The sequence below is a fragment of the Amphibalanus amphitrite genome, unplaced genomic scaffold (genome assembly GCF_019059575.1).
Source record: "Amphibalanus amphitrite isolate SeventyFive unplaced genomic scaffold, NRLGWU_Aamphi_draft 000048F_arrow, whole genome shotgun sequence".
Classification (NCBI taxonomy): Eukaryota; Metazoa; Arthropoda; class Thecostraca; order Balanomorpha; family Balanidae; genus Amphibalanus; species Amphibalanus amphitrite.
This window is the reverse complement of record NW_024881544.1, coordinates 358,802-371,382: the sequence shown is the minus strand read 5'-3', so window position 1 is coordinate 371,382 and position 12,581 is coordinate 358,802. Positions and strand designations below refer to the sequence as shown.

Here is a 12,581-nt window from a genome sequence, read left to right as displayed (position 1 = left end):
GTCAGCCAACCACCTGTGTTCCCGGCAAAGCGCTGAGTAGCTCGGCGACACCGTGCGGCGGCGGCTTTGTTTATTCGCTATACAACCGTAAATGGGTACAATGATACAAACCCGATGCTCGGTCGGGAATCAGGACAAAATGCCCGCATGCATCGCACAGACTGCACAACTGGATACCTGTAACGTTTACAGTGAAACTGTTTCACGTGAATGCCCGTGCCATGGTGATGGTATCTGGACTGTGCCGAACGGGAAAAATAGCTCACTGTCAGTCACGGTACGCGGCTGACGGCGGGTCACGAGACCGGCTGCCGAACTCAGGGAGCGGGATCGCGGAACGGCGTCACCGGCACGTGCGTCACCCGTGGAGCCGACCACCGATCGAACGCGACAAACGGAAATGAGCGTACGATTGCCGTGCGATAGCGGGCCGCTCAACACACAGACGCTACGTCCGGCGCCGACAGCCGCCCCCGAGTTGGCTAAACACACTGATAAGAACGGAGGCGTATGGCGTGGACATGATTCATGACTCGGGTCCAGCGGGCGGCGTTGTTTACTCGGGGTGATACCGAGTGAAGCGGGCTGCAGGCGGCCGGAACGGCTGTAATTCACTGCCGATAACCGTGGGAAATCCGCTCGGGATCCGAACAGTTCAGCCGACCGGCACGGCATGCGCTATTCCTGAACGCTTTGGCACGCCACACCGCCGAAACACGATACTAGAGCTATGATATGATGGCAAGAAACGAGGCATCGTCAGGAAAACGGTGACGCAACAACGGCGGTCTACAACGAACACAAGCTGATGGACTAGTTCTATTGATTCTAACGGCATATCTGACCAACTACCTAACGACATTGAGCGAGCGGATACAGCCTTATTCATCGTGCTTCTCTCGTGGAGAGGCCACGCCAGCCGGCGACAGACCCATCTCGTCGCGACCCTGGCCGTCTGTTCCTCTGTTCGTCTGGCTGTCTGTCTGTCTGAGTCAGCATCCGACACCGCCCCGCCAGCCGCGGGCCGTTTCACCCAGTCAGACCAGCACACCAGGAATAACACTAGCCGGTCGGCGGGGCGGCCCGTAACGCCAGCGATAACACTAGCCGGTCGGCAGGGTGTCCCCGGCTACCAGCGATAGCATTAGGCGGTCGGCGGAGTCCCGGGCTACCAGCGATAACACTAGGCAGTCGGCAGGGCGTCCCGCACCTCGGTCACCAGCCGAATCACGTTCCGCAGCCCCTCCTGGTAGTTGGCGTCCGGCTCGCCGTCCGCCGGCCACGCGTGCGCAAAGTCGATCATGCGCGCGATGGGCCGCGCGGCGGCCAGCACCTGTTCCTCTGAGCGGCCGGCGTCGGCCAGCAGCGCAGCCGCGTCGTATGTCAGCAGGATGGACGAGGCGAAAAATTTGTAGCGGCGCTGTCGGCTGAACCAGCTATCGATCCGACCCAGCTGGGCCAGCAGCGAGTCACAGATGGGCCGCACGCCGGAGCCGCATGGCGCGTTTAGGAACGTACGGAACGCGTCCAGCACCGACTGGCCGTCCAGCGCCTTGCCGAACGGCTTGCCGTGCTGGATGGCTGATGCGTTGGTGATGTCATAGACCGTCATCCCGGGAACGCTGAAGCCGACGGTGGCACGTGTGCCGAGGTATTTGGACGCCTCGTGTTTCCGCTTCTCCTCCGGCGCCGTTGGTATGGAGGTCACGCGACCCATCTTCAAGTCCAGCACACAGGCGTGCCGGAAGCCGTAGGTGAAGTTTTCCATCTTCATGCAGAGCACGTCCCGGTCAGCGACCTTGACCTTCTGAGTGCCAAAGTACTTAGGGGTCAGCGTGGCCAGCTCTTTATCGATTGGATCATCGGCGTTAGATATCCTCTCATAGAAACGGATTTCGTCGTCTTCAAGTGGTTCAGTCGCGTCTGGACATACCGGCTTCAGAAGGCTCCCATCATTGTGCATCATAATGCCAACCATGCCCTTCTTGGCGTTGAACATGTGACCACCGCCTTGATTATCGAGAACAGATATGCCGTCCGGCAGTTTGTGGTCTACTTTGGACGTCATCTCAACAAACACAACAATGCCAATGATGGACAACGATTTGTAAATCGGTACCCACCGTACCCGAATCCACAGCGAGACGCACCGTGCACGACCGACGACGTGAATGCGGCGCATGCCGCGCCCCATTTTATCTTAGCTCCGCCCACTTCGGTTGCCAAACAAGTACCAAGTACTTACCAAGCAAGTACACGTAGCAGCTTTGTCCACCACTACCCATTCCAATGTTTGATAACAAACGCGGCGCGTCTGAGACGGCGCGATATTTGTTTATTTTACGTTTTTTACGCAAGAGCCTCTGAACATTTTACGGATTTTACGGTTATTGTGCACTTGTGGTCGGTTTGAATTGAAAAAGGTTCCAACCCTTACTCAATTGCGGTCTTTTTGTATATTGATTCATCAGCTACCTCAACCTTAATTCAAATTGAAATCAACAGGAGAGCGTACCTGCGCATTTCGCTATTTGCTCAAGGTGAGTTGATTCGAGTGTTTGAAACTTGGTTTGAAACTACGTACAGGTAAATGGGCAAATGTACCTGGACTTATTCTTCAATACATTCAAGCTGAAAGCCCTATGCAGGGTATGCGAAATAGTTTTATTTGCTTTTCAGTTGCTCTGATTAAAAATTTAGTCATTTTTGTACAAAAAGTCAAAATATTTGCTGAGAATCTGACAATTTGTTGTGGATGATAGGGCATTTAAAATTGAGAATTTGAATTGACATGCCTGAAGATAATTTTTTTCTGATTTCAGGACGAGCAGCTGTGCTCCAGATCATTGAGGATGTCGTACCCACTGCAGATACGAGATCATCCTATTCCTGGCCGTCGCTATGCGACGGTTGGGAGGGGAGCATTTGAGGTAAGGACAAATTCATGTTGTTTTGCTAGATCGTTGCAGTGATTATAACTCTTGCACAACATTCTGAATGTTATGCTGGAGCCAAACAGCCTCCATGAAAGAGCCTGTCAAAAATCCTTGTTTACCATCACTGCTTCGAGATGCCCCTATTCATGTCAATCCAAGGGAGGGAAGGCTGGTGTGGGCCCTTAGAGATCAGGTGGGCTCTAAGAAGCTGGTTCTAGCTGCCCTCATTTTCCAGTGTGGGTTCATCAGAGGCTGATGTGGCCTGTAGGACATCACAGGTTTGGTATGTCCTCAAAGACTGGCATGAATGCTCATATAATTTTGTGGTTCAGTGAGTGGACTGGGCCCTGCTTCATGGTATGCCACTACCCCGCACTACCAGTTGTTGGTGTTTTAGATTATATGCAAATGCAAGCAAAGTTATTCAGTTTTCTTACATTTGTATGGAAACAAAAGCACCAATGCCTTGTTACAGCAGGTAGGGGCATGTTGAGAAACAGGTTTCTCTGTGTCCCCTCGGAGACTGATATGGCTTTCCAAAGGCCACTGTGGATTGTGGCATGGTGGTTACTGTCCATAGAGACTGGCATGTTTCTCAGCTCCTCAGAAGCCTATGTGTTGTGCACTGTGCAGGGCTCACTCCCAGGACCCACTTTTTGTACTGTCCTTCATCATGCATTGCCAAAACCAGTGACTTTGGTATAAGCAGGCTCATTTTGTGCTTTGTGCTTGCTTGTCTAAAAAGAAAAAAATCAGCCATTGTTTGGATAACACCAGAGATTATACCATGATATGACTATGATGTAACTAGAGATCTAGGGGTCATCACTCATGGATGCTCTCCCATTTCAATTTTCTGGAGTCAAGCAATATTTGACAAAAAGCATATTAGTTCTAGCTCATTAGCTATATAGCTACACATAGCATAAAAATCAGCGATGGCTATGACCCAACCGTAATTAACCTTCGTCCGTATTGGTGTTTTGCCAGTCGCGAACGTATGGAGAGGGGGGGGGGGGGGGCGTTGGACAACGCCCCTTGCCGTTTGGCGCCTGATCGAGCTAGAGCTTCGCGGAAAAACGGGCGTGTCTCCCGTGACGAGAGGAAGCTGATGAATGATGATACCTAATTTTGAGGGCCTAGGTCATTGGTTGACCTTCCAGGTCAGGTCAATGACCCAAAAGTCGGGAAAATCGGGACCTGTTAGAACATCGTAATGAGTGGTTGCTGTGGGGCTTTTCAGGGTGCGGATTACGAATTAAATGTTGGTTCTGATCAGAGGTGATGTCTTCATGCCATTTGGTCAGGTCGGGTCAGGTCAGGTCAACCAGTAGGCTTCCTGACGGGTATTCAAAGTAGGTGTCAACCGCCACTGACAGCTTCGTAGCATGTTACGAAGGCACCAAACTGCTTCGTAAATGTTCAAATGGATGCTAAATTCGAAATCAGCTCCAAAACTTAGCCTAGGAACATGCAAAACTCGAAAAAGTAAACCAAGATCATCAAAGGTCAGTGACCTGACCTGACCTTCAGGTGACCTTAACACCCACCATAATGCATGGGACCAACCTCATACCACATGTTTGAACGTTTGAAACCACAAAAAGACTGCAAACGCGCGGCTAATGCGAGCCGACGTACGCCGAATCGCGATTCCAGCCAAACATGGTCTCGAGAAATAGGTCACATGTCAATGGTCATTTGGGTCAGGGTCATGAAATTATCAGGTTAGGTGTAAAATTGATTAACGCGAGGGTACAGAAAGTTTCGTTGCGATCAGCCGCTTTTTACGTGAGTGATTCCCGAAAAACGTTGGACCCCCCCCCCCCCTCATGTAGGAGCGAGGGTTAAGTCAACAAATTGGATAACATAACATTCGCGGGTAATCTTGGGTAACAACAGTTCAGTCTACAATATGGACTACCAAGTTGAAATGGCAGGGTTGCCATAAAATGATGAGCGCGTACAAAGCTTTATGACCTCTTCACCGATCGCCAATCAGAAAATAATAAATTCTATAGCATCACAGTGCATATTGCATCGAAAGAAGCCCCCCCCCAGCGAAAAATCGATTAGACAAAGTCAGTTCCTGGAAGAATGGCTGTTTTAATGGTTCGGGCGTTGCGGATTTCATACCGTCATCCACGTCTTGGAGCTACACAGTGGTAGGTACAACCGTACAGCAGTCATTGCGTTGTCCTTTTCTGTGTCTCGATTTGTATTGTTTGTGAGGACAATTAGTACTAATGGTTACGCCTCATGTTTTCAGGACAAAATAGCAAAAATGAGGATGAGAGAAGAAAACTACTACAAGGTGTGGAACAATGTCGTTAACTATTACGATGCAATGGATGTCAAGACGAAGTCTCATAGCAAGTGGGCATCAAATGACTTCTTTGTGCGAAGGTACGTTTATAACGCTACTGGAGTAGGCGCTTCTTACTTTTCCATGTGTTTTATCGTAAAATTGTGTATTTTGTGATATTTACGTCTCCATAAATGGAAAGCGTGATGAAAGTATTATACTTTGTGTTAGATCAACTGCTCCATCCAAAAGTTTGTATGGATTTTATTCGATGTTGCACTTTGGTTATATTTCAGCGTGCTGTTATTTGCATTGCCTCTCATAGTGAGGCCCATTGTTGTGACAAGCAGGCTCATCGGTTCGAGGTTCGTAGGAGGAACGCCAAAGCTCAAGAATTCCTCGCAAGTTTTTTCCGATATAGCGGCTCTGATGATGTTCTCTCGCAATAAGTAGAAAGTGTTTTCGATTGATGGTTCATCAAATCACCCCTTTCTCGCGTCGACAGTTACCAGAATTACTGCGAGCGGGAGCGTGCGAGACAGGCGGAGGCCAACCTTGAGCTGCGGCGCTCCAAACTCAAGGAAAAACTGCAGCGGGAAGATGAATTATACAAGGTAAAAACTCCCGCCGTTTTTATCCACTAAATTAAATAGGGCGATGATGGATGATGAATGAGAGGCACTCTTTCTTGTCTGTTTAACGACGCTTGTTGATTGGTGCTGTATTCATGAAGTTGAAGTGTTTATGGAACGCTGTAGCCACGTGTCGCCACGTCCTAACGGCGTTAGCGACCTCTAATTTCGTACGGACGCCATTTAATTGCGTCCCAGAAAAGCTATTTCTGGCACCTAAAAGCTGACTCGCCCCAAAATTGGTCCTTAGCACCTATTTGGTGGATACCAGCACCAATCATGGAAAATGACCTTAATTAGCTGTTTCTGGCACCTATTTATTGGTACGCCTTACTCTTTTTTCTGAATCTGGCACCTAAATGCTGAGCGTAGCACCAATCTAGTAGAAAAATGAACTACTGGCTGGTAGAATCATGTTGTTCTGGTATGATGACCCCTGGAGTCTAGCCTAAAGGTTGCCAGTGCAGTTACACTCTAAGACAGCCCCGTAGTGATCTCAGCATTGTATATGACGTTTAAGTAAGCAAATAATATTGATTTGTTTGAAAAAACAATGTCATTTAAATATTTAAAAGTATTTATTTGTAATGCTTCAAGGGAAACATTTTTGTGAGTAATTGTCTCGATTTTGACCATTAAAACGGGTATTGTCTTTTTTGACGTCATCAAATAGCTCCAAAAAAGAAATGTAATGTTTTCATTCCGTTCAAGGCCGCTGAAGAAACGCGGGATCTTGCGTGGGACATTGTCCGTTGTTTGCCGCGCAGAGTTGTGCCTTGGTTGTGCCTTTTTCATCCGTTTCTTACTTATGTCATATGTGTGCATGAAGCTTTGATTTTGTTTTTGGTTATTGTGTGGCCGGTCAGTCAAACGCCCCTGTAGAAACCGGATGCTGCGTTTGATCGAGATGGAGTCAGACGATGATTGCAGAAAGCTAATAATATTGAAAAGAGGGCCGGTTGCGTGGCATGTCTGTTCAGAGTTGACATTTTGCTTTACTCCAGTTTATGACCTGAGAGCCTGCCTGGAAGTGACGGATCCAAACTTTTCACGTTAAAATGGCTGAGGGTGCAATAATCTCTAGTCTCTACATAGCGGGCTGGTATAGGAGCGTCTTGCTATGCTGCACCATAGCTGGCTAGTGATTCTCTTTTGGCTAGAAATGGCATTAATCATTATCTCCACTGGCGAAAATGGCACTTGACATCACCGAATGCAACGTTCATGTTGTTAGGATACATAAAATCAGGAAGATTACGCGAATTAGGTAGGCAAACGTGGAATAAAATAGGTGCTGGATGTTTTGGTTTTGGTGCTGAATCAGCAAACAACAAATACGGAGTTCAACTAGACGATCTGGCAACTTTAGGCTGTGTGGAAGCAATTAGGTGCCAGATTCAGATATTAGGGTCGAATAAGCATTTTGGGGCTGATCAGCAATTAGGTGCCAGAAACAGCTTTTTAGGGACCAGAAACAAATATTCCCCATTTCGTACCATCTTCCAAGGCACGCTGTAACAGACCTCCCCACCGACAGATGGAGCTGTCGCAGTGCCGGGCCAGTCTTTCCTCTTCCCACCCCCTTTCACACACCCATATGTCATAGGAGCTGTCACAGCTTCGGGCGCACTGTCGGTCGCGCGCCTACCGCTGTCACAGTCTGTTCTCTACCCACCCGCTCCCGCCGACAGATGGAGCTGTCACAGCTGCCGGCGCACTGTCGGGCGCGCGCCTGCCGTTCCGACTCGGACGAGTACCGGCTCCGCCAGCAGCGCGTTGAGTCAATGCGCGCCCAGCTGGAGGAGTCCCAGAGACACCAGGAGCAGGAGAGGCTGGAGCAGGCCCGCCAGCGACTGGAGCAGCACTGGCGGATCAACAACGCCGTGCTGCGGCAGGTGAGGGGATGGTGGGAGATGGGGAGACGGCTGGGGACGGATGACGGGGACGGAAGGCGTGGATGGTAGGGTGAATATTCGTTATGCGATATGTTTACATTGTATACATTCCATAATATTCGTATAATGCACCAGTATAACGCCTTTTGGGGCGACTAACGGAGCGAGCGAGAGGGTGGGCCTTGCACGTGCGAAATTTCGAGGGGGTACCTCCAACTGAATTGTGCACGGCACCTTACTAACCGGTCTCTAGCGATGTGCCAAATTTGAGCACAATCGGCCCAGCCGTTCTCGAGATCTGGAAGCGGCACCCTGCACGTGCGCACGTGCAAAATGGGTCCCAACTGACTTGTGCACGGCACCCTACTAACTGGTCCCTAACCGTGTACCAAATTTGAGCGCCATCGGTCCAGCCGTTCTCGAGATCTGGAAACGACCCCTGCACGTACGCACGTGCAGCAGCACCCCAACTCTGGCACATGGATATGCAGTGCCTAGTGGGTGCCTACCTACATGCCAACTTTCAGCGCAATCGGCCAAGTAGTTACCGAAATATTGCAACAATTACAAAACTGACACCTCTTCGTTTTGCACGTGGAACGTGCATAAGGTGTCACCCACGCGCATCGGGAATAGTCCGATGCTTGGTAGAAGGAATGAAGCTACCCTACAAAAATTACCGCGTGTAAATCGGTCAAGTGGTTGCTGAGATATAAGCCTCGCAAAAGCGTCTGCACGGCCGGCCGGCCGGCGGGCCGCTCATACTCAGAAATTTCCGTTAATCTAAGGAAAGACTACGCTCGCTTCGCTCGCTCCGTAATAACAAATATACGTTTTGCCGGGAGACTGATATTGATGAATATACACGAACGTGTGGCTCTAGTTCCTACCCGACCATCCCATCTAAACCATCGTTATCGTGTCGACCTCGCCGCCACTCTGAGTTCTAACCGTTCCTCCCCCCCCCCCCCCCGGCCCCCAGGTGGAGTCTGAGCGTCTGACGGAGGGCGCGCGGCAGATGTGGGAGCAGCAGATCCGCGAGAAAGCAGAGCGGGAGCAGCGCCAGCGCGACCAGGAGGATGCAGAGGAGGAGGAGCGCAGGAGGAGGTGGGAGGAGGAGGAGCGGCGACTCCAGGAGGAGGAGCAGGCCCGCCAGCGCAGTCTGCGGCAGGCGCAGGAGGTGCTCGATAAGCAGATGGAGGAAATCAGGTGGGTGTCTGCGGCTAACGGGGCGACATAGTCGTGATATCATGGCACAGTTAAGCGAGTGAAAGCTACCACTTTTTGCAGCCGGATTTTAAGCTGTCGAAACAAATAAAAACGTTTGTGTCACCGGTCCATCTTTCATTCGTTGAGCTAACTTTATTTGGGAGAACGATCTTGTATTATTGGCTCAGCAGTTGCGTAGGTATTCAATGTGTATCCAATACCACTGACGAGCGATACCACGATCCGGCGTTCCTGGCTCACTGGACTGTGCAGTCACACGGATTTCGGTCGTCGTCTCTGTGCCGCAGGGAGCGGGAGCGTGCCGAGGCCGAGCTGCGGGACCAGGAGAACGAGCTGATGGTGCGCCACCAGCAGATCGAGGAGACCATCGCTCGTCGCCAGGAGGCCGAGCGGCGGCGCAGGTGTCGCCAGATCAGGTACGGTAGTTCAGGTACCGAGGAGGGCGGGCTCGGGCCATACAGTTACGGTGAGGGCTGGATACGGGCCATACAGGTCACAGGCAGGGGTGGATGGAGGCTATACGGTCTGACGGACCATACGGTCATAGATCGAGCCATTACGGGCCAAACGATCGTAGACAGTTGTCGGGACTTCAGGATTTCGGTCACAGACGTTGGCGTTGGGGTACTGATTTTCCGGCCAAAGATGAGTTCGGGCTGCAGAAGCCTTCCAGTCACGGACGGGTCGGCAGGAGGGCGTTCGTGTACCCAGTGCCCAGTCTGCCCAGGTTGCGGCAGTACAGTGTATCAAGGCTCTGTGCCCTCCAGTGTGTTCCAGGGCCAGCAGCGTAACGCCAAATCTTCCCTTATGACCTTTCTGTGTTACCCAGTCTGTTCCAGGCGCAGCAGTGTAACGCCAAGCTACGGCAGCGCTCGGCAGAAGTGGAGGAGGCGCTCAAAGACGAACAGGATTTCCTCGACGCTCTGATGGCCTCAGGTAGGTGCTTTGAATCAGACGGTCTGGAAACTCGTATTGTAAATTATGGAGAAATAATGTGTTTGAAGTCTGGAAATTGTTTAGTAGCCACGGACTTGCATTGAAAGGCTGTGTCTGTGACACAGATTCTGTTTATGTCTTTACTGTCCATGCATGAAAGCAAGAGGTTTCAACGGCTGTCTTTGCTGCAGTACCCGGATGTGTCCGATTGCTGTTCATCTTCAATATTTCCCCAATGTTTTCTGGGCATTTCGCCATTGCATTATTTTTGCTTTGATGCGATGATGCTTAATTATTCCGTTCCCACATTTCCTTGTGCAGGAGACCGGGACCGTCTGAAGCTGGCAGAGGCGGCCGAGAGAGCCGAGTCCAAGCAGCTGAGACAGGTGCTGCAGAAACAGCTGGAGCTGGAGCAGCAGCGGCGCGGCCAGCTCGAGCTGCTCTTCAAGTAAGAACAGCTAGGGATATGATAGTGCTCTGGGTGGGTTTTGCGGCTGTGATAAGCATCGAATCATAGATCGTGAGCCTTGTGTTTGTGGTGAATCATTTATTGTCATTGATCACATCGCTACTTGGTTTGGTAGATTGGATAAGTGAGTGCCTCGTGTTGACTCTTGAGTGAGTAGCAGCGTCCCAGGAATCCCCTAAACGAAGGCTATTAAGGAAACGGGCTGACTCGTCATCGTGTGACCCTGCCCCTGAGACATCGAGTAGAGACACTGACCCTTGCCTTCCCCTCCCCTCTCCAGTGAGGAAGCGGATCGGCACTTGACTCCCCTCCCCAATTCCATACACAGTGGTCTTACTGTTACTTATGACCAGTGACCTTTCCCTTCTGCAGTGAGGAGTGACTGACCCCTGGCTTTCCCTCCCATCTGCAGTGAGGAGGCGGAGACTGACTCCCCTGTCCCACATACACAGCGAGGACTGACCACTGACCTCTCTCCCCTCTGCAGTGAGGAGGCGGAGCGTCTGTGGCGCCGGCGCGAGGCCGACTGGGCGCGCGAAGAGCAGGCGCGTCGCCGCCTCATGGAGGACGTGGTCGCCAGCTGGCGGCAGCAGAGCGAGCAGCGGCTGCAGCGGTGCCGCGCCGACCGGCAGCGCGAGGCAGAGCTGCGCGAGGCGGCGGCCGCGCGCGCCGAGGAGCAGCGCCGCTTCGTGCAGCAGACGGAGGAGTTGCGCCGTCAGCGGCAGGCCGAGCTGCGAGACAGCTGGGCCAGACAGGTTAGCGGCAGAGAGCTGCTGAGGCTCAGACGGTGCGGGATGTGACAATAAGTTAGTCGCTGTTAAAATCACCAACTTCACACCTACCTGTGTAGGACTTATCCTTGGCGACTTTTACTTTTCACTGGACCGTATCGGCTTGGCTAAGATGATGTGTCGGTTGCTTCCGTGTGACAAACTATTTTGCCTTCGTTATCACGCTCAGCCGATGCCTAGACACAGTTTTGTCTGTATGCTGCGTTCGCCGTGTCAGTCTATCGCTGACTCGCCTTCCCGCTCCGTGTCAGGTGGAGGACAAGACGCGCCGCCGGGACGCCGAGATACGAGAGGAGCAGAGCGAGCTGCGGCACCAGCAGGAGGCCGACCAGCGCGAGATGGAGCGACTCCAGCAGGAGCTCAGCAGGATGCAGTTCAACGCCAGGAGCTTCAACCAGGTGAGACGCGCCGGGAGGACCTCAGGAGAGATCGTGGAGGGTGTACATGAGTGAATGCATCTGTAAGGAACGATTTAACCCTGAGCAACACACTGGGCTATGTTCAAGGTGCCCTGTCCGAGAGATGTCGTGTTGTCTATGGGATCATATTCTGACTCATGGTTTCTGGCCGTCTGTCTGTTTCACAGTACCGGGACCACCGTCAGACACGCAAACTAGCCTGGTGAGCTGGGTGGACGGGCGGCGACGTCAGCCACTCGGCCCTCTGTGATCTCACAGCGCTCGGAACAGAAACAGCTGCCTTGGGACCAATCGTACGTCGACGCAACTCTGTGGACCAGTACGCGCGTGAAGTGTCATACGCGCACAATCATATGTGATCCCACAGTCTATGGATAGGACCCTTGTCGTATCCGTACAATACCGTGTCATACTTACTCTGGACCATCCGTTGAGTCACCCAAACTGAAGATGGACGGATTAGTGTAAAACCCTGTGGATCTACCACGACCTAGTGGCCAACTCTGGATTTCTAGAGTAATGCGCTGGGTGTTATCTCCGCAACGGGAACCGGTGCCTTGTCTTCATCGAGTGTATGTCGTATCCCGCGTGTGTGTGCCTTTCTCTGCTCAAGTAGCGTTCGCTAGCGAGCGTCACAAGCTCACTGTGTTGTGCTATAGTTTAGTGAAATACTGCACGTGTGTGCTGCGGCTCGCCACGACAGACTCCCGGCTGGCCTGCATCACTCGGCGTGACCATCTCACAGTGTGGCGAAGAGTGTGTTTTCAGTCGAGCTCAGCTACAATCTGATCGGATATGTGTTTGACATGTGAAATGGCGTGTTTGTAGTTATGAATAAACGACACATCGTTAAGCTTTTATATTCGAGTGACGTCTCATGATGATCTCTAGTGGAATGCACAAAGGATATCGCAATTGATATCTTTTCACATTGATATCGCAAACCGCCGCCGCTCCTCCCGCACAAA

General features: G+C 51.5%; 2 protein-coding genes across 2 annotated transcripts; one reads left to right on the top strand and one right to left on the bottom strand.

The window, feature by feature from the left end:
• Positions 1–37: 37 nt before the first annotated feature.
• Positions 38–2,190, bottom strand: LOC122377629 (inositol polyphosphate multikinase alpha-like). The gene has a single exon (XM_043357893.1). The coding sequence runs from the start codon at positions 2,180–2,182 to the stop codon at positions 1,184–1,186; it is 999 nt and encodes a 332-aa protein (XP_043213828.1). The 5' UTR covers positions 2,183–2,190; the 3' UTR covers positions 38–1,183.
• A 91-nt stretch (positions 2,191–2,281) lies between these two features.
• Positions 2,282–12,466, top strand: LOC122377628 (trichoplein keratin filament-binding protein-like). The gene is made up of 12 exons (XM_043357892.1): positions 2,282–2,540; positions 2,823–2,930; positions 5,206–5,342; positions 5,747–5,855; positions 7,565–7,768; positions 8,751–8,977; positions 9,286–9,414; positions 9,828–9,934; positions 10,256–10,382; positions 10,891–11,158; positions 11,446–11,592; positions 11,781–12,466. The coding sequence occupies exons 2-12, from the start codon at positions 2,853–2,855 to the stop codon at positions 11,817–11,819; spliced, it is 1,572 nt and encodes a 523-aa protein (XP_043213827.1). The 5' UTR covers positions 2,282–2,540; positions 2,823–2,852; the 3' UTR covers positions 11,820–12,466.
• Positions 12,467–12,581: the final 115 nt, after the last annotated feature.